General features: G+C 43.7%; 1 protein-coding gene across 4 annotated transcripts in view; it reads left to right on the top strand.

Annotated features, from left to right (window-relative positions):
- Positions 1–676: 676 nt before the first annotated feature.
- Positions 677–22,309, top strand: part of MYLK3 (myosin light chain kinase 3) — a gene marked incomplete at its 5' end in the record, with an annotated part of 36,629 nt that continues 14,996 nt past the window's right edge. The window contains 6 exons of one of the 4 annotated variants that reach the window (XM_080351750.1): positions 686–812; positions 14,888–14,953; positions 15,911–16,001; positions 17,946–18,080; positions 18,180–18,384; positions 21,122–21,693. In XM_080351750.1, the coding sequence (XP_080207876.1) occupies positions 720–812; positions 14,888–14,953; positions 15,911–16,001; positions 17,946–18,080; positions 18,180–18,384; positions 21,122–21,693 (1,162 nt within the window). Of the gene's footprint in view, positions 813–12,134; positions 12,642–14,887; positions 14,954–15,910; positions 16,002–17,945; positions 18,385–21,121; positions 21,694–22,309 lie in introns of those variants that run through there. The other 3 variants (XM_080351748.1, XM_080351751.1, XM_080351749.1) reach the window with 3 other exon arrangements.

Genomic DNA, 22,309 nt, shown 5'->3' with positions numbered 1-22,309 from the left:
AGATTGTAAGTCTAGGGCTTTACAAATACGCCTACATGGACGTCATGGCAACATACACTTGTGTGAGTACGAGGTATTTTACAGACTGCAGCGAATGACTCTGTGTGTGCAGCGAGAGGCTGTAGAAACCGTGCTTGAAGGCATAACTAGGTACGTGAATTCTGATTATGAATATTTGTCCATTCTTTTGTTCCCTCTGTTCCCATCTTATTGCTTAAGAAACTGGAAATAAAAGAAATGCGCATGTGTGTAATAATCATGTTGTTATGTTAAAGCGAATATCCCGCAGCAGCCGTCAGTGTCACTGGGAAGAACAGCACTCAGATAAATGAGTCTTCTTGCTGCTTGGCTGAAGCAAACACGCTGTCCTTAAGTTACAGCTAAAGCAAAGTTAAACTGGGCAAAGATAAGCTAAGGGACAGAGAAACGCAAAGAGGGGACTCGAGTGGCTCGGGAGGTTTGGCCGTCACCCTCTGTTGTTTCCGCACCTTAGCGTGGCCGTTATCAGGAGTTCAGGAAGTGAGCTTATCCATGTGGATAGAACTGAGTGCTGCTGATAAGGGATTTAAATGACTGAAATGCCTGGTGCAGTGTTAGATAAGAGGAAATGCCAAGTTTATCTCCCAAGCAGGATTCTAGTGAGATCCAGGGAGGCTGTGCGGCTTTATTCAGTGAAAGGCTTCAGGCCACCTGAGTGAGCACCGTACGAGCCAAACAGAATGGGAACTTTATATCAAGAATCTTCCCCACACAGATCTCTTCGCTTGAGCATGGGAGGATTTTGTGTTTCTGATTACATAAAGAGATTTACGGTAAGAGAGTCCTTAGTGTTTATTGCGAGTCTAGCCTGAATGTAACAGCTTTCTAGATGGCGCAGTGCTGGTTTCTGTGCCTTTTGCAAAGCGCCGCGTGTGCCTGACGTTCTTGGCCAGGTTGTGCCGGCCGCTGGCTTGCAGAACACCTGCTGGCGTCAAGGAGGCGTTTCTGAAATGATGAGCGCTGGCTTTGCCTTTGGAAGGAAACTTGCTTTCCGTGAGAGCCATGGCACGTTACAACTTTTATTCCAAGTGGCAGATCTGTAGAATGGGATGTCAGACTGCCATTCGAATTATGTGGGCAGCTGTTACAGCTTTTTGCTTTAGTTGACATATGTCTGATAGTTTTAAGACAATCTATCAGGCAGGCTCACGCTGAGGCCATTCAATGAGGAGCCAAATTCTGCATCGGCCCATCCGACCTGCGGCCCAAGCAGCGCGATGAGCTGAGCAGGGCGCTCGGCGCCCAGGGGCTGCGTGGAGCTGTGAGCTCAGAGCCCCCTGTGCCCCGGTCTGAGGACGCACAGCCAGAGGCTCTGACCACCAACCAAACCCGCCAGCCCTGCGGGAGCAGAGACACTCCCAGACATCGCCGGGGAAGAGAGCAGGAATCCGCTTTTCTACTGACATGAGCTCTTTATGGAGCTACACCGACGTTTAAATCCGCCTGTGGGGCTGCGGAGGTGGAAGGAAGTCGAGGGAAACAGTATTTCTGTTGTCCTCCGCTTGTTTGTGCGTGCCTACTTTTTGAGTTGCTGAAAAGATTATTTACCATCCAGACAGAAGCAGGAAATTGACCTAAGCAAGCTTAAGAAGAATACCATGTGCGTATAATGATCTTCAAATAATGAAAAAAAGAATTTGAATTTAAGCAATGTATATATTAACTATACACGCATCTTTTATTCAGGATTGGGAAAGTCTGGGGATTTGGGAGTGCCAGAAACATATTTTTATACACTCTGCAGATTGTGGTTTCTGAATTAAGGTGTTTCTCATGCTTTTCTGAGGTTGTTTGCCAATTCCCATAAGTTTTGATCCAATAACCTTAATAGTAACATTTAAGGCCTTCTGAATTATGTTAATGAATAAAGTTCTGAATTTTGATTTATTAAGGTTTCCAAAATGAAGGTTTATGGATCAGATTGTTGTGTTCTTTTTTTTTTTCCTTATTTTTTTAAGACCATTCTCTTTCCAAATTTTGAAGAACAGGTTTCCTCATGTATTTTGTTCAATAATATCTCTAGTGGGCTTTCTTAAAGAGTTTACATTTGTAATCCTCTTAGTTCTTTAAAACACTAATGGAGTAAATGAGCTAAATCAACAGTAATAAACCAAATTCTGGCCCAGCTGAAGAAAAGGACAAAATTTATACTAATTTCAACAAGTGGGATCTTGTTCCAAAGCCTTAAATTCATCTAATGTGACGTCACGTAGTGGATTTAATATAGCCAGGAGTATAACATGATATTGTTGGTTATAATTTATTACATAAGAAACAATGGCTCAGAAGACTAGATACGTTTAATACCCCTGTGGCCACATGATTTATTGTCTATTTATCACAACACAGCAGAACATCATTTTGGTCTGTTAATTTGAATACACTACTCAGCTGTTCTTCATGCTGAACAGATAATGACGTGTTTAAATTGTTAATGTACAATGTTTTGTTAAAGAAAGATACTGAACATCCTGAAATAAATGCAATTTTCTCTTGCTTGTTGCAAGGAGTGCAAATGAAGGGTATGTCAGGAAGGAATACAGAAGGCAGCTTTAGAACCATCAGAGTGAGTGAACTGGGACTTTTTGGACTAGTCTGGGGGAAGAACGTCTGTGCTGCAGTTGCCTGTGTAGAGGGCATTCCGTGGTTTGGGTCTGTGCAGATCAGAGTTAGTATTTGAAGTTAAAATATGAAAGCCAGGATGAGCTCCCGAATATTTATTTTTTCTGTGATTGATCTGTTGGTGACCAAGTCATTCTTTCGTATTCATTGCTTCAATTTCCCTTTCGGTAAAACCAGTGATAGTGGTACTTCTCTTATGAAAATACGTTAAGGTCCACAGATAAAAGGTATTTTAGATTTAGTTTGATTTATTGGTTTTCCTAGTCCTCAGTGAGCTAAGAATCAAAAATAACTTTGTTTTGGATGTCTTGCATTAGATTACATCACTCTGGCCAGCTTACCAAACCCATTATGTTTATCTCTTGAATAATCATTCTTTGTTTTGCTCACAAAGCTAGCACTCGAATTCATGGAACATCATGCTTTTGGCGGGTATGACCAGCGGAGATGCATATAAGGATAAGTAGTGTCTTGGAGCACGTGTGCGGCTCTTACTGGAGCTGGTGAGAGCTGCGCTAACCCGTCAGCCTCATGGGAACGCTGCTGGTATTGCTCAGATGTGCGGTGGAGGGTGCAGTTCATCTGAAGCAATCAGATGAGGTGTTTTGTGGTTTTGAAATTAATCGGGCTCTTCGTTAGGAGAGGCAGTGATAAGAGTGTTCTAATGTGCCTGAAGGCCAAGTTGCCTGGGTTTCCTTCATGTTTTTCCTTCCCATGAACTGAACAGCTTTGATGTTCAGCTGCATCAATTCTTTTAGCCTTGGTGGTGCTGCTCTTTCTTCTGCTAACTTGATGGAGCAAATTCTTAGGACACAGATGCTTAAAAAGGTATCTGAGGTCACCTAGTCCTTGACATAAGCTCATCTTGGTGCTCCTCTCCTACTTCTTTTTTGTGGTAGGGGGTGTGCATTCCGCTCTCATTTTTTCCGTAACATCTTGCTGATTTTACTGTTCAGACTTCTTTCTTCTGGAGGTCCTGTGTAGGGTTATTTGTAACTCCTCAGCTACTCTTGGTTCACATCTTGACCTTTGTGTATTTGTTTTGTCTTGCACTGCACAACAATTACCTTTGTTTTAATCTCTTTAAACAGTTGTCTCTTGTTTTGTGTAGAGAGTCTGGAGAGTTGGACAGGGAAAAATTTAATGAAAGGGCAAGTGTAGAGTCTTGCATCTGGGCAGGAACAACCCCAGGTTCCAGTGTAAATTGGGGAACAACCTGTTGGAGAGCAGCGTAGGGGAAAGGGACCTGGGGGTCCTGGGGCCAGCAGGGTGACCATGAGCCAGCACTGGGCCCTTGTGGCCAGGAAGGCCAATGGTACCTGGGGTGGGTTAGAAGGGGGTGGTCAGTAGGTCAGAGAGGTTCTCCTGCCCCTCTGCTCTGCCCTGGGGAGACCACACCTGGAATCTTGTGTCCAGCTGTGGCCCCTCAGTTCCAGCAGGACAGGGAACTGCTGCAGAGAGTCCAGCGCAGCCACCAAGATGCTGCAGGGAGTGGAGCATCTCCCGTGTGAGGAAAGGCTGAGGGAGCTGGGGCTCTGGAGCTGGACAAGAGGACACTGAGGGGGGACTCATTCCTGGGGATCAGTATGGAAAGGGGGAGTGTCAGGAGGATGGAGCCAGGCTCTTCTGGTGACAACCAGTGACAGGACAAGGGGTGATGGGTGCAAACTGGAACACAGGAGGTTCCACTGAAAGATGAGAAGAAACTTGTTGGGGGTGAGGGTGTCAGAGCCTGGCCCAGGCTGCCCAGGGGGGTTGTGGAGTCTCCTTCTGTGCAGACATTCCAACCCGCCTGGACACCTTCCTGTGTAACCTCATCTGGGTGTTCCTGCTCCATGGGGGGATTGCACTGGATGAGCTTTCCAGGGCCCTTCAACCCCTGACACTCTGTGGTTCTGTGAGTCATGTTTGGACTACAGACCTGCTGGAGACCAGACCCTGGCCCCTGCAGTTCCCCTGGTCAGTCCCTGCTCAGCAGAACAGATGTGGGGTCCATGCCGCGGATCTGCCCCAGGTGCCGAGGCCAGGCGGGCTGTGTGCCGACTGCTGCCCAGAGCCGCCTGGGAGGCTGACACACCGAAGGAAAAAAAGTCAATGGAAGCTGCTTAGAAGGATTTGAACTTTTTGAAAAACACAGAGTTGGAAAATTTCTGAGCAGCTCAGTTGTTAACACTGTCTTCCCAGGCTTTGTGGGAACTTGAAAGGTGTCATATGCTCCAGTTCAAATTTTGCACCAGTATATAATAATTTGCAGTCTAAATATATTCTGTTGAGTATCTTTTCAGACAGAAACTAGAGTAGTAAACTATATATAGTATCTGACATGACAAAAAAGGTTTGTTTTCACTTTCTCTCATGGCTGAACTGAGATGGTCCTCCTGCTGTCGTGGTTTACTTTTCATTCTCTCATTTGTGTCCTCATTTTGGTGTTCAGCCTTGAGCAGCACATGTGTTTCTGGCTTCTCCAACGTATTTACTAACACCTCCAGCTTCACGTATGTACTGTCCTGAATGCTGCTGGTCCCTTCCAGCACTGACATTGCATTCTCACTGGTGTTGTATGGGGCTGGGCAGAATTAAAAAGAAACACCCTTTTTCTATCAATAGCTCTGTTCTGATGTTTGCTTGGCGAGTTCCTGTTCTGAGTTTCAGCTGAAGTCCCCCAGAAGCCCAGCGTGGGAAGCTTCAGCTTCAGAGTCCTGATTAATTCTCAGCATGTCCTTAGGAATTGGTACAGACTGAATTGCATCTTCTGTGACCTCTTTTGCTATAAAAAGGAAATAGTTTTCTACACATTTGGTGATTGATTTGGCCTTGTTTCTGGGTTTGCTTTATACACAGTTATCAGACTTAGGGCCAGAAGACATCGGTGCAAGTTCTTGCGTGGCTGACTGGGTCATTCCACTCCGTGAGGCAGTTCTCGCCGTGGCCATCAGTGGTCACTGGTCTTGGGAAGGCAGGCAGAAAGCTGTCAGTGGTTGCTGTGAGGCACTGAGTTTGTTTCAGTGCGCTTTCCACTGTGGTGTGATCCATATAGGATTTCACAAGGTCCACACTTCACTAGCTTTAGTTTAGAGAAACCTGTGCAAAATTTCCCTGTGCCTCCAGTTGTGGCTGAGCAGGAACCAGGAAGCTCTGTGCTCCACCGTTCTCATGGGTTATACGTAGACACTCTTGCCAGATATCACTTGCTGTCCTGGTGCTCTCCTATCTGCAGAATATCGCTGCATCTTCTCCAGATCCTGCCCAGCATTTGAACTGCTCTCCTGATTGCTCACACTGAGAAGATCTTGATGTGCTGTTACTGGACGAGTGGCAGGCACTGCCCTACTACCTGTTAGTGACAGCTACTCCCGATATCAACTTAATATGAAATCCAAGCCATTTGTATCCTGAATCTTTTATCAACAGTGTTATTTGCTCACTCTCCTCTGAATGATTTTGCTTTACAGTGGCAGGGCTTGGTGCTGGTGTTTTGGTCTAACGCTGCTTATTGGTGTATCTGGGTTTAGACTGCAGCTGTCTCTGCAGTGTATCTGGAGATTAACCCGTCACTGATCTAACAGCAGCAATGTGAGATCAGTGGCTTAGTAGTTTTAATTCAGGAGCTTCTTATAAGTGCAGAAAAACTTGTATGTAGTTGCTTATAAATTAATAGCCTGGAGTCTGTTGAATGTTGGTGTAAGGTAGCACTGTGGAGGAGAAAAACTCACCGAGTTTGGATAGAAGCATCCCAGAGAAGCACCAGGTTTTGCCGACTGGTCTGGAAGTGGTGCACTGAATGTGCTGTGGATTTCTGGGTTTACCAGATATTTGTACGGAGATACAAACTTTAGATGGAAAAACGGATCAATGTGCTTGGTCATACCATCGGGGCCCAAACTCAGGACTTGTAATTCTACACCCTTAAACCTTAGAGAGAGAAACTTAAAAAAATGCCTTCTGATCTTTGCTGTGGAAGCTTAGCACCCATTGAGTGCTGCTTTCTGCATCTCCACCAGCACATGGTATGATTTATTTCAGAAAAGCTTTTCTGTAGATGACATTCTTTTGTTTGTTTCCTGGATCTTTCTTCTAACTCAATGAAAGCTGTTACAAATTTAGCTGAAGTTCTTTTGTACATCTGAAATGGATGCAGCTTTTTCTGTGTTTTCTTTTTCCAGATGTTTAAGCCTTCACCTACAGGGGTGCGAGTGGCTTCCCTGGGAGTATTTGATTACAGGGCAGAGTGTGCAAAACCACCAGCTTTTGTACCCAAGCTCTCTTTACTCTGAATGTTTTTCAAAGCCGAGTTTGTGTGGAGACCAAGCCTGAGCTGATCAAGTTATTCCTGTGTTTGTGAATGACGTCAAAATAAAATGCCAGAGATCTAAATCAGCAGGGGAATACAGCACATAACAGACTTCATTATAGGACAGTTGACTCTTTACTTGATCTAGAATTTCCTTAACATGGTGTTCAGGTTATTAGTGGGGAATAGTGATGTCAACAAGTGTTCTGACTTAAAAAAAAAAAATTAAAAATCCCCCCGTTGTTAGGTTTCTGTAAAGACCATTATGAGCAAGGAACACTGAGCACAGATCTTGGTGTTTGTTGTACCACAGTGGCAGTTGTTGGGTGGAAATATGTGTGAGAGAGAAAAGAAGGGTCACTGGGGTAGCAGTATTGTTGCTTTTTAACGAAATGAAATGACAGGGAAGGGAGGGGAGGGGAGGGGAGGGGAGGGGAGGGGAGGGGAGGAGAGGAGAGGAGAGGAGAGGAGAGGAGAGGAGAGGAGAGGAGAGGAGAGGAGAGGAGAGGAGAGGAGAGGAGAGGAGAGGAGAGGAGAGGAGAGGAGAGGAGAGGAGAGGAGAGGAAAGGAAAGGAAAGGAAAGGAAAGGAAAGGAAAGGAAAGGAAAGGAAAGGAAAGGAAAGGAAAGGAAAGGAAAGGAAAGGAAAGGAAAGGAAAGGAAAGGAAAGGAAAGGAAAGGAAAGGAAAGGAAAGGAAGTTTGAAAGAATGACAATTAAAAATAATGAGACACCTTGTTAAAGTAATTTCTGTGGGTAACAGCCTTGGTGTTGAGAGTGAGCTCTTAGGTCAAGTGAGTGAACGTGGATGGGCAACAGGTGCTCTCTTGGCCTCCTGAGAGGCAAAGGAACCTGGAGGGAGAACTTAAAGGTTCTTGTTAAGCCATGTGGGCAAATGGTAAAGTGTTATCTGGAAATCTGATGACTTTGATGTAAACAAAATGTCATAATGGATCTGTTGGGCTCTGCTGTCAGCTGCCTGGCAGATGCATTGCAATGCTGCACGTGGTCTCGGGGTCAGTGGCCTGTCCTGAGCAGCTGCCTGGGACAAGGGACAAGGGGAAATGGGTACAAACTGGAACACAGGAGGTTCCACTGAAAGAGGAGAAGAAACTTGTTGGGGGTGAGGGTGGCAGAGCCTGGCCCAGGCTGCCCAGGGGGTTGTGGAGTCTCCTTCTGTGCAGACATTCCAACCCGCCTGGACACCTTCCTGTGTAACCTCATCTGGGTGTTCCTGCTCCATGGGGGGATTGCACTGGATGAGCTTTCCAGGTCCCTTCCAACCCCTGATGTTCTGGGATTCTGTGAGCATCGCACTTGGACTCCGTTGTCTGAAAAAGAATAAAAGACAACTGGGGGAAGAAGTCAGGACTTGAAGATTGTGTTTCATAACCTAGTGCGTTAACAATTTTCTGTCATTAAATACATAGAAAAAAAACCAGTTTATATAGTAGTTGTTAAGATTTAGTTAATCTAGTACTGCAATGACACACCCTTGTGAACGAGGCAATATTGAAGTATGTTATGCCAGGGTCCCTTGGGAAGACAGATAGTGCTTTACAGACTCTTTTACAGACTCTTTGCCTGATCTGCACAGAAACCCGGCAACTGGGCTCACCCAAACTCCATGGCGGATCTTGCCCTTGGAAATTATTCTTCTAAATTAGCTCCAATGCCCATTTCGGTGCTTGCCATTTGTCAGGAGAATCGGTCTCTTACTGCATCATTGCTCTGTGCACATGATTTATCAAATTTCATGTGTCTAGGAAACACGCTGTTCATGAGAAATTACTCACTGGTGTAGGGATTAATTTTTCAGAAGTTTAGATAATGTAAAAAAATTCATTTGCTGGAGGGAAAACTAAGAAGTGTATGTTAATGAACTGCAGCAACTAGATGTAGATAAAGTAGGTTTTTCAGTGTAACTTGAAAAAGTTGACAGCTGGTTTCTAAATCTGTAAAGGATATGTATTAGTATATTTTTTTTTCCGGATTAGTGTTCAGCAGATGTGTCAGTTTTTGTTTGTTTGGTTGTTTTTGGTTGTATTTTGTTTTCTTTTTGCAAGCTTCTCTTGTTTGGCCACATCAAGTTCTTCATCTCCTTAGTACTCTGAATTGTAACCATTGCAAACTTCTTCCAAAGCCCCCAAGGTCTCTATCAAACTTTGGCTTTGTTTTGACCTTTCAAAAGGTTATTTTTTAATTTACCAACATATTTCCAGCCATCTCCAGTTTTAATGTGTTGTTGCTGGAAGCAATGCAATAATCTAATGAGATGATCTGTTTGAGCAGCTGGTTTTAACCTCTGTGACATTTCTCATTTGGGATCTAAGCCTCTGCTGTCACTTCAAGTGTGTGCTGCAGATATTTTTTTAACTTATTTTTTCCCTCTTCCCTCCATCTTCGTGTTTTTTTCTTCCTTTGTGGCAGAGCTGGCAAGGAGGGATCATAAATTAACTGCCATATCACAGATTCTTGGTGTTGAACGTGCATTTTTCTCTTGTTTTCTGACATCTCCCTTTCAAAACTGGGTGGGTGTGCATGGGCTTGAAGCCAAAGAGGAATCAACTCTCATTTCCTCATTGAGAACAGCAGTGTCTTTGGCATCACCAGTCCAAAGTCACTCACGGTTCTGGTTCTGCAGCATTTGTGTTCCTTTTCTATGGCGCTCCTGAGATACTTGATACCTTGGGGATATTTTAAAGGGGTCTGGGAAGTTAATTTCAGTTCAGCTCTCGATGCACACTCCAGATTGCAGTGCTCATTTTTGGTTACCTGGAAGAAACAAGCAGAAATCCACCGGCGACCAATTATCAGCAGAAACTTTATTAAGTATATTAAGTATTATTTATTATTTAAGCCTGCGGTGGAGTCTGATGGCTCAGCAGTTGGTTTTGCCTATGACAAGGGGGCCAATGTGCAGAGGTCCCACAAGATCCACTGCTTTTCATCGCTCATACAACGTTCCAGTTCCTCAGATGTAAATTGGGGAGTACTGAAGATGAAGCAACATGTGTTGCAGTGTGCAAGTGCAAAACATTGTTATAAGCAGTAGCTCCTCACAAAGAAAAAGTGAGTTGAATAGGCTGTTACGTTTGTGACAATAACTGTACTCTTTTGTGGTGTTGAAGGATGGGTATACTCTGATCTGCAACAATAGAGTCAGGCAATTGAGGATTTTTCTCTTATGTTTTGGTTCAGTGGAACTGGACGCTCTCTTCAGGCTGCTCAAGCAAGGTGCAAACATCGTGCACTAATCAATGTTCTGAACAAAAATTGCCTTCTATTGGCGTTCAAAGCAAAAGGGATGAAAGATTTATTTTGACAGAAATTGAGCAGAAATTTGTCCTTCAGACAAAACCAGCACAGAATACTTGCTGCATGTAGCAAGAACTCTGCGCAGCGTGTTATCTCACACATCCTGGTGGTGACATCTGCTCCAGGTAGATGGAACACAAGGTGCACGTGGCCAAATCCAGAGGAGGAGGAGATGTTTTGTGCCCCTTGAAGTGCAGTCAGACAAGTCTGCTTGCATAATAGATCATAAATTCAGAGATTGCCTTTTTGTTTTTTTAAAGCGTCTTTTTTGTTTTACACAGCAGTTAGAGGCCATTGTATGTGAGGAGGATTGCGTAATCAGAGTTAAATGATTAATAACACTTGTAGGGGCAGCATTAATGCTTTTGGCTCTCGATTGTTAAATAATGAAGAAGGTTATGGATTTCAGAGGCCTCCTCTGTGCCCACAGACCAGAGACCCGTCCTGTGACAGCAGCAGCTGGTGACATGTGAAGTCCTCAGTGCGTGCCTGGGTTTCCCTATTGAAATACTTGCTGCAAGTTATCTAAAAAAAACAATAAAATGACTCTACCTTTTTCTTCTTGTCCCTGCGAGGACAATATTCAGCTGGTACTCTTGATTTAGTAAAAATGTTGGCTGTTCCATTTGTCATCAGGCATGCTTATAGTCTTGAAAGAATTAATCACTTAAAGGCACTTGGGTGAAAACTCTGATTCTTTAAATGCAGTAGTAGAGTTGCAAAGCTTTTATGGCCAGTGTCCCTATTGCACTGTATGCTTGATTATCGAAATAAGATTATATGGAGTGTCATAAAACTTACACCACACTATCCCAGACCACCATGAAAATACCAGAAGTGACATGGCATGGAATGACGACTCACATTGGTTTTCACAGGCCAGGTTTTCTTCTGAAGTCATTGCCTGGTATTCAAACTCTCCCTTGAAGGTGAACAGTCCCAGTATCAATAGGACTGTGTCCTGTTGTAAGGCCACATTTATTAGTGTTTTCTGAAGCATTCTGTGGCAGTGGGGATTGTGCACACATAAAGAACAATAACTACTTTTCTTTAGTGACGGACTGTAATTTCTGTAGTAGACATGCTGTGATTTAGAAGAGAAAGCAGTCAGTAACAAATCCTTGAAATAAGATTTATGACTTAATAATTTTGTTGCTAATAGTTGGACTAATTCTGCTGTGCCTTCATGAAGATTTTTTTTTCACTCAGTTTAGTTGCATAGCCTGGGAGGAAGATTTAATTTTAGACGTTTCAGTTGACAAAGACATGCTGGTGCTAGATACGTAGTTCAGATCCTTGTCATTGTACTCTATTTTTAAATTCAAGTGCCAGCCAACCTAAAGAGCACATGCTGCATCTATGCTGGGGGCTCCGCGTCCGTGCTCTGAAGCTGAATTCTTCCAAGCCTTAGCACAAGGCCACCCAATCTACTTCTATATTTTTCCTATTTAGTGAAGAGAAATGCTCTAGCAAGTTCTTTTCCTTATCACAGAACTAAAACTGGTCATAAAAACAGCCCTCCTCTCTCCAGAGGTCTGCTCAGGCATTGGCAATTGTTCAGATACTTGTCTATCAACAGCCACTTGAGAAAGAATTTAAAATGGTTTTGTGACGTCAAGGAGGCCCAAGAAAATATAGTCTGGTGCCAAATTACCCCCATTATTGAAAGCACACAGTAAGAAACAGATAACACAGAAATAAATCTTTTGTGCAGTAGCTGTCTCATGATATGCTCTAGCAACTCCAATAAATGCGGTTGTCTGGTATAGGAATAGCTAAAGAAGATTCACTTTCAGCATCTCATTTTCTGATTTATGATTAATGAAAATCCAACCTAATCTATTCGCCATCCTGCTGTCTGGACAAAATGTCTGCGGGTAGCTTGGACCTTGCAGAGGGAAATACCCTGACCAAGTTACAACCTACGAAAGTGAACAATTTAAGTATGATGGACAAAAAACTGAACCTCTTGAATGAAAAGATGGACAAAATGTTGCACTTCCAAGAAGACCTGACAGGCAAATTGCAGCGAGTTAACAAAGGCATTGATGATGTAGAAAAAGGCATTAACAAGCTGTCCCAAGCAGCCTCTGATGAGACAGACAACATGGACAAAGGCCTGGCGGTGTCGGACGGTGCTCACCAGAGCGATGTCCAGAGCATCTGCTCTGAAGTGCTGAAGTTGATGAGAGCTGCCCAGCTGGATGCCTCAAAGCATAAGGAGAGGCTGGCAAAGATAGAGAAAAGGGTTGATACACTGGATAAAGTTCTTACATTTGTGGGAGAAGTACTGAAAAATTCTAAAGTGGTGGATTTTATTCTCAAAGGCATTGTGCCCTGGAAGAAGGGGAGTCTGCTGGAAATCCTTGTTGAGGTTGGTTTCATTTTACTACTCTTCATATGTTTTTTTGTGATGTAGCAGGGTTTAAGATCTCCTGCTGATTTTTTTTTCATAAGACAGAATTGAGGTTTTCTTTTCGGTATTGCTGTTCCAGGCTCGGAACGTGCCTGGTGTCCGATGTCTGAGCTCTCAGAGTGGGTGGGCAGCCCTGGGACCAGGACAGAGGTAGGTGGCTGCTGGAAAGGAAAATTCAGCTTCTGCCGGGACTCAAAGACTAGCAATGTCATTAAATTAGTGACTGAACTGAGGCCCCAGTGAAATGTATGAGTTACATACTGCAACTGTTCTTTGTTGGAAAAAGCTTCCATTTTGTTGATTGATTGTGAATTCTGAACACAACACCAGTTACTAAAACCTGTGCTATGGTAACGTTAATGGGCAGACTGATATGTCCTTAGGCATCTAATTTGTCTTTAGCTACTTCCTTGTGATGAGTCTGTGACTTTGTCAACTCCTTCGACACTGCCCACTCTCCAAATCAAATAGTCTTTGTGTTTGTGAGTTCCTAGACATCAATTCTGATGCATTTATTAATTATTGAGGACAATGAGAGAGGAACACACAAGATCCCTAAGTGGTTGATACTACATTTTGGAATCTATTTACCTTGTTTTTAAAAGTTACAGGCATCTGGTACTTGTCTTAGCTAATGGAAGTTCTCACTTTTCACTATGGCTTGTATCCCACAGTGGGGAAGGAGAGGGGATAAAATGCAAGAGTTGGAATAGGTTTGTTCATTCCAAGAACCTCCTTGTACATAGAGCTTTGACTGCAGTAAGGGGAACTTAGCTTGAATGCAAATGTCTGTTTGTATCTTAATCCAAATAATGTTTCACCAAAACTGTAAAATATTTTAGTGGGAGGTACACCTAAACTTTTACAAGAACAGGGCAATGCTAGATGCTAACATACCTTTTCAGGCATTCTGAGTGCTGAAAAGTGAGCTAGGCTGTTAGAAGAATTTCTAAAGAGTTTCCATTAGTGTTTCCATTTCTAAAGTGTTTCTATTAGAGAACAGTAAATCACACGTTAGATATAAATCTTAATTCTGGATTTCCAGATTGTCAGTTTGTAAGTGAAAGGAGCAGTAAGGAGGGATGTCAGTGAAGGAGGTGATGTGAGGGGTGCTGGATGAACGTTTCGCATGGATGCGATGAGCTGCTAGCCACTGTGCACTGCTCCTCGTTGGGCTTTGCCAAAGAGGATGCTGAAGGGGGCCAGGACTTCATCAGAGCTTCAAAGAGGACATCAGAACTTCAAAGAGGATGCTGAAGGGGGCCAGGACTTCATCAGAGCTTCAAAGAGGACATCAGAACTTCAAAGAAGATGCTGAAGGAGGCCAGGACTTCATCAGAGCTTCATGGAGGACACCAGAACTTCAAAGAGGATGCTGAAGTAGGCTGAGACTTCATCAGAGCTTCATGGCTGGGTGAATAGAGCCTGAGAGGTGGGATGAGCCCATGGACCAGGCTGGGCTGGAGGTCTCTGTCCCAGGCACTTGTCCTGGGCTTGTGGAACATGCAACATGCACGGGGCAAGAGAAGAATTTTCTGACTAACTCTGGTTGTGCAATGTGACTGACATTGTTCTCCTCTTCTGTTTCTGGTTGTGAACAGTTTTGAAAGCAGAACGTAAGGTCAGTTATAAGACCTTAAGATATGTCTATACTTTGACCACGGGTTGCTGAGGGAAGTGTGAACGAGGCTTAGACCAGTGCAGTAGCGTCTGTGTGTGACCTCGTCAGGGTGACGTGGAGCAAAGCACAGGCAAATTTACAAAAAACTCGCCTTGCGCTGAGCCGTGTGCTGACTTTGCTCTGGCTTTTGCAGCCTGTTCTGCAATAGCAGCATAGACATGTCCAAAGAGCTCCACCGCTGCATGGAGGTTTCACACAAAATAATCTGGTACCTGCTTGTCTCTGTTTCCCAAGCTTTGCTGTTTGCGATGGTGAGTGCTCAGCCAAGTGCACTCGCTGTGGGGATGGGAGGGAACGTCACATTTTCATGTTTGAGGGAACTGTTTGATGGTGTGACAGCATTCCAGGGATGCCATGGGAGTATTTACAGAATAAGTTTCGTGGGGTTGAAGTCAAATGGATAAAAGACTATGAATTGAGCTTCATTAGATGCGAACTTCTAACTTCTTATTTTAAAACCAAACAGATGGAAAAACCCATCAGCATTAATCTGTCACTTATCTAAGACTTTCTTTGCACGTAGGATTTTGCAAGAATAATGTTCTCCCTGATCATCGGTGCAGGTTTGCTTAGAGCTGTAATAAAAATGGTAATGATTTTTTTACTACTCTTAATCTTTGGGTGTTTTGTTTTCGGGGGCTCTCTTGTGGAATCTATATGGTTGGAGCATAAAACTCTTAACCGCTTTTACTTACAGATGAAGGGGCTGATTTGCAGCAATTTTGTAATCAGTTATCTGCAAAAATTTGAAATGTTGCTTATTTGCTTGTATAATTAAGGATAGGATTCTGCTCATCACTAGATTTTAACTACATGTGAACCAAGAAATGTTATGCCTTTTCCTATTTTTGTGTCATGCTTTTTGCTAAATATTAGTTATTTAGTTTAAATTTTATTTCAAGTGTATTGCTGTGTGAAGTGTTTAGTGGTGCTATTACAAAATGTTCCTCCTCTGTGCTTTCTTAATTGGAGGAAGAAATTTGCTTAAAAACAAAAACCTGCTTCTGAAAGACAACAATTCTGTTTTTAACCATGTGTAATGTCCAATACATACACAAGAGTTGCCATAAAGCTAGAGGCTCTTTTTCTGCTGTCACCTCTATCATAGCTCAAAGAATGAATCTTCAGATGCCTTGAGGCAAATATATTAACAATATCTTTGGAGAAATTGCTTATCTTTCAGTCATCAGCCAAAAAGCAACAGAAATACCGTATCATTTCTTTTTCTAATCTCTCTCTTATGTTTTATGGTTTTTAATCAATATGAGTAAAGATGACAGGAGACAAAATCTCTGACAGTGGGAATTTTGGAAAGCAATGAGCTCGTGTTATTCCATGTCATCTTGTTTTAGAAGTGTGCCTGTCTGCAGAAGCGGAGAGAGTTTGGAAGAAGGGATTAAACACAGCAGTAACTAAAAATCTGGACAATCAGAGGTGTTAGTGTCTATGTTACAGAGTCTGAACACCTACACAGTTGGAGGAACCTACTGGCAAATAAACATTCTTGGCCATAACTGTTATTTTTATGTTCTCCTGTCATTTTTAGGCCAAAGATAAGTCTGAGGAGAGTGGTGCAAAACCTAAGCGTGTGCTTAGTGACAGAGGAACCCAAACTGAAGGCAAGAAGCCTCTGGAAGGTATGTATCACTGCAGGCATGCTGCAAACGTTGACGCTAGATCGTGCAGCAGACAAACTGGAAATTAATAGCCTGCTGTTTCCCACTACCTGAATTACTCAAATGTAACTGAGTAACTTTGTGCGCCAGTACCGAGAAAGTATAGCTGTTCTCACCTCCTCTGCAAGATGATCTATCCCCCGGATCAAACCCCACAGAATGCGAGAAGATCGAGAAACTAAAAGCAGCACCTTTGTTTGGCCTCACAGTTTTCTTGCTTTGCAATTACAGTGAGCCGGATTAAGAGAACAGCACTTGTTCAGAGATCCCATGAAGGTAGAGGCAATACCATATAGCAAACCTAATAAATTATTTTCCTTTGACACATCTGAACCAGCCCTCCCCCCTCTCACTCTGTCAAGAGCGGACGTGTTGACTTTGGGAATATCTTTTTTTGATCAGTGAGTTTCATTGCCATGTCCGGGCTAGATTCCTATTTAGGAGGCATCTGTCAGGGCATTGTCCTATTGCATCCATTATTAATGCCTGTGGAGTTGCAACAGGGGTGAAGGTGATGGTGAGGAGGCTCTGTCATGCTGTTGTCTTTACAAATGGTCAGCGAATCCTTTAAATTACAGACAATCCCCTTTTTCGCTTCATTGTTTAGCAACTGACAAAAATAAAGCTGATACTCACAATTCTGACCCAAAAGCTACACAGGGTTGTGAGCTAACCTTGATTACCAGCAACCTGTGCGTGGGAAAGGAGTTACCCTAGAAATTTCCACTGTTCATATTCACAACCATTGTCATGAGAAGGTGCTCAAGAACCTTCTTGTCGTGTAGTGGAAAATGCAAGAGGCACTGTCTCAAATCCCTCAGTCTTGTTCAGTGTGTCTCTGCCCCTCTAAACACGTAGAGGGTGTATCGGGTTCAGGAGGGTCCTGAATGGGTCTGTGCTCCCGGAACCACCTGCTATAATTACCCACAGAGTGATCTCAGATTTTAGATGCAGTGAGCTTGAGCCTTGCAATTTGTTTGTGTGCTTTATGGGAAGCCAGGTTCTATCTGTAATGCTGCTGGAAAGCCAGCAGAGCAGCTAAACCTCTGATTAAGCCACGGGCATTAATAATAACAACTGTCTCAAGCCTGCTGGTGTAAGGATTTTAAACATTTCGGCGGGGCGGGGGGGGAGGCCGTTCTTGCTGCCTTTTCAGATGTACGTGACCACATAGGTTGTTGTCGAGGGTTATTATTGCGGGGTGACAATAAAACCCTGACAAATGTATTATTAACCCCCTCTTCCTCCCCCTACTTCCCCCTTTTGCCCCTCCCTCTCCCCACTTCCACTCAGGAGAGGCGATCGGGAGAGAAAAAGAAGGACAGAGAGAAGAGAGTTGAAAAAATTAAAGATGTTTTACTAATGCTACTAATAAGAATAGAGAAAATAATACAAAATATACAAAACCAATCTTGAAAGTCTCAGCAGCTGCAGAGCCAGCACCCAAAGTCCTGGATTAGACTCCACAGCCAACCGGAGCTGGATTCAGTCTGTCACTTAGGCCTCAGTTTGCAGGGACGACTAGCAAGGTCCTCTCCTAAGGTCGGCCATAGGGAAAAAGAGAGCGAGATCCTCGTGATCTCCGATTTTATATGAAGTATTCACATGAATGGAATGTTATACACAGTTGGTCAGTTGTTTCTCGTCGCCCCTCTCGCGAGATGTCCATCCATGCTTATCAATAAGTTTGCATTCCATTGCTAGGTTTTACCAAAACATGTGTCTGGTTCTCCAGGAAAATGCAGTTAATATGAAGACTTTAGCTGACAGGTAAAATTCACTGAAAGAAAAACTTGTTTTTAACAAAACCAGGACAGTTGTTTTGAATGGTGGGTTGCTTTATTCCCTCTCTGTTTTGCTGTCACTTTTGTCAATGATAGTTTATTAATGACTTGTTTTATTCAGAGTCACAAAGTGGGAAAAAGCTGGATGAAAACAAAGGAGCGCGTGAGAAGGTGAACACTTCTAGTGCTGTGGCCCACAAAGCTGACTCCAAACCCCAAGTTAAGGAGAGGACACTGCAGCAGCAGGCAGTAGAAGGTGCTGGCAAAACACATGGCTCTAAGAGCTGTCAACAGCAAAAGGACATCGGTGTCAAAACTTTGAATCAACACAATGGTCTTCCCTCTGTAAATCAAGATCACGCAGGCAACCAAAATGTTCCTGCTGAAGCACACGATACGGACAGAGCCCCGTGCCCAGATGAGTGCTGCAGGACGCTTGGTCATCAGAAGCCCAGAGAGAATGAAAACAAAGCTCCACCGTGCAGTGCGGCATCCCGGGAAGCTGTGCCCTCCACATCCCAGGCTATATCAGACACAGGGTGTGAAGTGACACACACCAGGTAACAGCCTTGTGGCAGCTTTCTGTGTGATCTGAAGCCATTTCATGTGTTAGAAGAGGGAAAAAAGGAAAATGAGGTCATTAAAGGAGGCAACTCCTGCTGAGGCGTGATCCAGGGGGACATCAGAGCAGGAGTGGTGAGACCTTACAAGCGGTTCTGTGAAGCCAAGGGGTCAGAGGGCTGGATGTGTGGGAGATTGTTTTACATGATCAGGGCTTCTGTGTATTAGAGATAGAAAGGTGACTGCCCGAATATAGCTCAAGTGGTTGGACATTTATAAACCACTCACTCCTTTCCAGCTCTTCTGTTTCTATAACCGTAGAGGTGAAAGGAATTTGAAATATTTACTAGTATACGACAATAACAAACAACTTGTTTTGTTTGCTGTCCTCGGTGTTTTTGTGGGGCTTTTTATGCCTTGGTCACCTAAAGATATGACCAGATTGTTCATTTATTAATGTCTATTAGCCTAATATTTTCCTGACATAGGTGTTTTGTAATACGCCTTTCATAATCCATTTCATTTTGAATGATTTATTTAGAATTTCATTTTAATTCCATTTATTTCAATTTAAAAACCCCACACAACAAAAACCAACAAGAACCCACACCAAAAATCCCCTACCAACCAAACCTCCAAAAATTGAAATCCTGTGGCAAATTTTAACTACCTTGCCTTCTCTGTGTGGGCTGGTGGATATAAAGCTGTTTATGTATGTATGGGTGGTAGACATACACACATATATGGACGCGACTTTGTGTGTGAAATTTCCCCATTGCTTGTGTGTGCAAATCCGTGTCTGAACCCTGGACAAGAACATGACACTGCTTTTATATGTGTGTACTTTAATTTGAAAACTTTGAATTTGTAGCACTGCTTGTGAATATAGGGTGGATACTTAAATCTTCCTGTGCAAGGGAAAGGTGTCTCCTGGGATTACAGGACTCTAAAAAAATAACCCAAAAAGGTGAATGAAGAATAAATTACCCAAATAAGTGACAGTTCTCCTGAGTTCAGCACAGAGGGCTTCAGGAGGGAAATGGTTCATTGTGAAGAGTGGCACACTGGGATGTGTTTCTGTGTGTATGGATGTGGCAGGAGAAAGCAGAAGCTTTTGCCACTGTGGCCTCTTCTTCAACATTCAGGAACAACTTGGTGTACAGTTTATAGACATTGTTATCTCCCAATTGATTGCTGTGGTAACCCCAAGAAAAGAGGCACCTCTCTGTGTTTTCCTGGCGGGTTGGAGGCTCTGGCTGGAGAGCCCTGGGCCCAGCAGGTCCGTTCCTGTGATCCCTAGGCCTGGCGGGTCTGTCCCCTGACCCCTGGGCCCGGCGGGTCTGTCCCGTGACCCCTGGGCCCAGTGGATCTGTCCCGTGAGCCCTGGGCCCGGGTCTGCCCTGTCAGCCCTGGTCCCAGCAGGTCTGTCCCGTGAGCTCTGGTCTTGTGTCTGTCCCCGCATGGGCGCTGCTCGGGGCAGGGTGGCTCAAGGTGTGCATCGGGTGGTGTGGAACAGCTGCTGGTTCCCCATGGAAGTCAGTGCTGATTCCCCTGGTGTGCCGGGTGATGGACTCAGGGACAGGCAGCAGCAGCGCGGGTGGCTTGGACAGGGGTGTCTGAGCCCCAGGGCTGTGGCTCGGGAGGAGGCGGCTGCCGGGTCCCCAGGAGGCAGAACCTGCAGCGAACTCCGGGGCAGCCACGGCCCTTCCCACACCGGCCACGGGTGACGCTCTATGTGAAGGCACAGAAGGGTGAAAAATGCCTCTCTGATATGAATGCAACTTTACTGAAGCCGTAAGCCCACGCAAATGTGTCAAAAGAACATTGTGTTCCCCTGCTTGAAGAAATGCCCAAGAGTCCAACTGCGTTCAGCTTGTGCAGATAACCGCGGGGTGTTTGCTGAGAGCTGCTTCGGCTGCCTCAGAGATCCACAGCACAATGCATAGGTCTCCAAGTGCTGAAAATGAGAAACTTCAGGCTGTTGTTATGCAAAAGCAGAAACATTTATAACATGTTTTGTAATGTTGCTTCACCAAAAGAGGCCACTGTTTGGAAAATGAGGTGCATTCTTTCCTAGGCATCAGAAATTTTCTTTACTTGCTGTTGTGTAAGATCTACTTTACAGCTTCACAAGTTTAAATTCAACCTCACTGAAATCAAACTATGGGCTTATGACAGTTGGAGCAGTAACAGTTTTTAATGTATTTAATGTAGTGAGATAGCAGGTTTTTAACAGAAAGCTGTGGATTCTGTCCTTTCAGAAGACACAAGCACAGACGTTTGAGTGTGCAGGTCAGCCAGTTGGAAGAGAATGGGGATGGATACAAACATTTGGATTTGTAGAGCCATATGACCATTTAGATAATCAGCCTGTGGTTTGTTCAGGCGGTCACTACCCCCTCTCTGCCCACATCGGTGGTGGTGTATTAGACCACCTGTGAGAGCTGCAAAAAGTGGGTGAGCTTTCAGTTGGTGGGATTAATACTTGGCAGTGTCAGACACTTTGTGTTGAGCAGAAGGCAGGTGTATACACAAGATGAGGACACAGAAAAAGCATCAGCATGCTTTTTGGTGCTCTTCCCTTAGTGTTGTATTTCCTAAGAGGATTGATACAGCTAGATTTCTTTAATACTGTAGAAATCTGTGGTTTCAGAAGTTTATAGTTTTTTCTTCATTCACAAAGTTACAAAAGCAAGGCTACTTGTCTGTATAAAATGTCTACTATTTGCTCTGTAGGGTATCCATCAATGTACACACGGCTGAAATGAAAGAAAAGATGGAGATGATCAAGGAAGGAAACTTAAATAATAACAGAGGTAAGAGTCCCAAAGTAAAATCCCCATACTCCACGTCAGCAGAACTGGAAGGAGTTGAACAACTGCCTGACAAATTAAAACTTAAACCGAGTTCTAAAAACATCAGCACTGAGCCAAATCAAGAAGTGAAAGGGGACAATAAGCAAAAGGAACTTGCACCTCAAACAGGGAAGGAACAGGCATTTCAGAGCAAGCCCAAACCAGGAAAAAAGGCTGAAGAGAAATCAGAATTAAAATGCAAGCCTGTAACCTCACAGAATAGCTCTGTGAAGGAGCCTATGAAAGATCTGGGAGCAGAAGTGAAAATCCATCGAGACGCGGCAAAAGCAGAAGAATCTCTGAAGGATGCCAGTTCTGAGAAGAGAGAATCTGAGTCCATGTCCTCGGGGGGCAATGGAGGTGGTGCCCACCAGCATGCAGGAACAGCACCAGAGACAACCGAGTCACAGGAGGCCAGCAAAGAGCTTCCCTCTCAGGGTGAAACCGTCATCGGTAAGTTGCTTGCAGTTACTCACGGAAACTATTACATTGAGATTTTTGTGCTAACTGTGTGTGTTCTATACAGCATACATATCTACACCAAATATACAATAACAGTAGGAATACTGCTCAGTAGACTACCTGTATCTTCCAGTTCAGGAGCATTAATCTGAATGCTGTGGGTACCTTTTACTATGTAATAACAAGTGAATTAACGTTTGTACAAATTATTTTAATAGTAATTTTCCTTTTGAAGTGTGTTTTGGGAAAAATGTTCCTTAAAAATAAAATTGAGTGAAGTATATGTGTGACCAGAAGTATTAGTAGTTTTGAAAAAAAAAATCCATTTTCTTTAGATTCAGCATTTGTTCCTTAAGACAGAGTATGCAAACCAGGTATACTTTAGCAACTATGGACTGGACGTCCAGAGAGCAGCAAAATATTGGAGGAAGAGTATCTTGCTGTGGTCTTTCTTGTGATGTTTGCTATAGATCTTTTATTGCTTATTGTGTGAACAGTTGACCTCAGGGCGTAAGCTCTTCTGGCAGCACAGATGTGTGTATGTCCCAGAATGTACATAGAATCACAGAATCATTTTGGTTAGAATAGACCCTCAAGATCATGGAGT

The sequence above is a fragment of the Nesoenas mayeri genome (genome assembly GCF_963082525.1).
Source record: "Nesoenas mayeri genome assembly, chromosome: 12".
NCBI classification, from domain to species: Eukaryota; Metazoa; Chordata; class Aves; order Columbiformes; family Columbidae; genus Nesoenas; species Nesoenas mayeri.
This window is presented reverse-complemented; position numbering and strand designations above follow the sequence as displayed.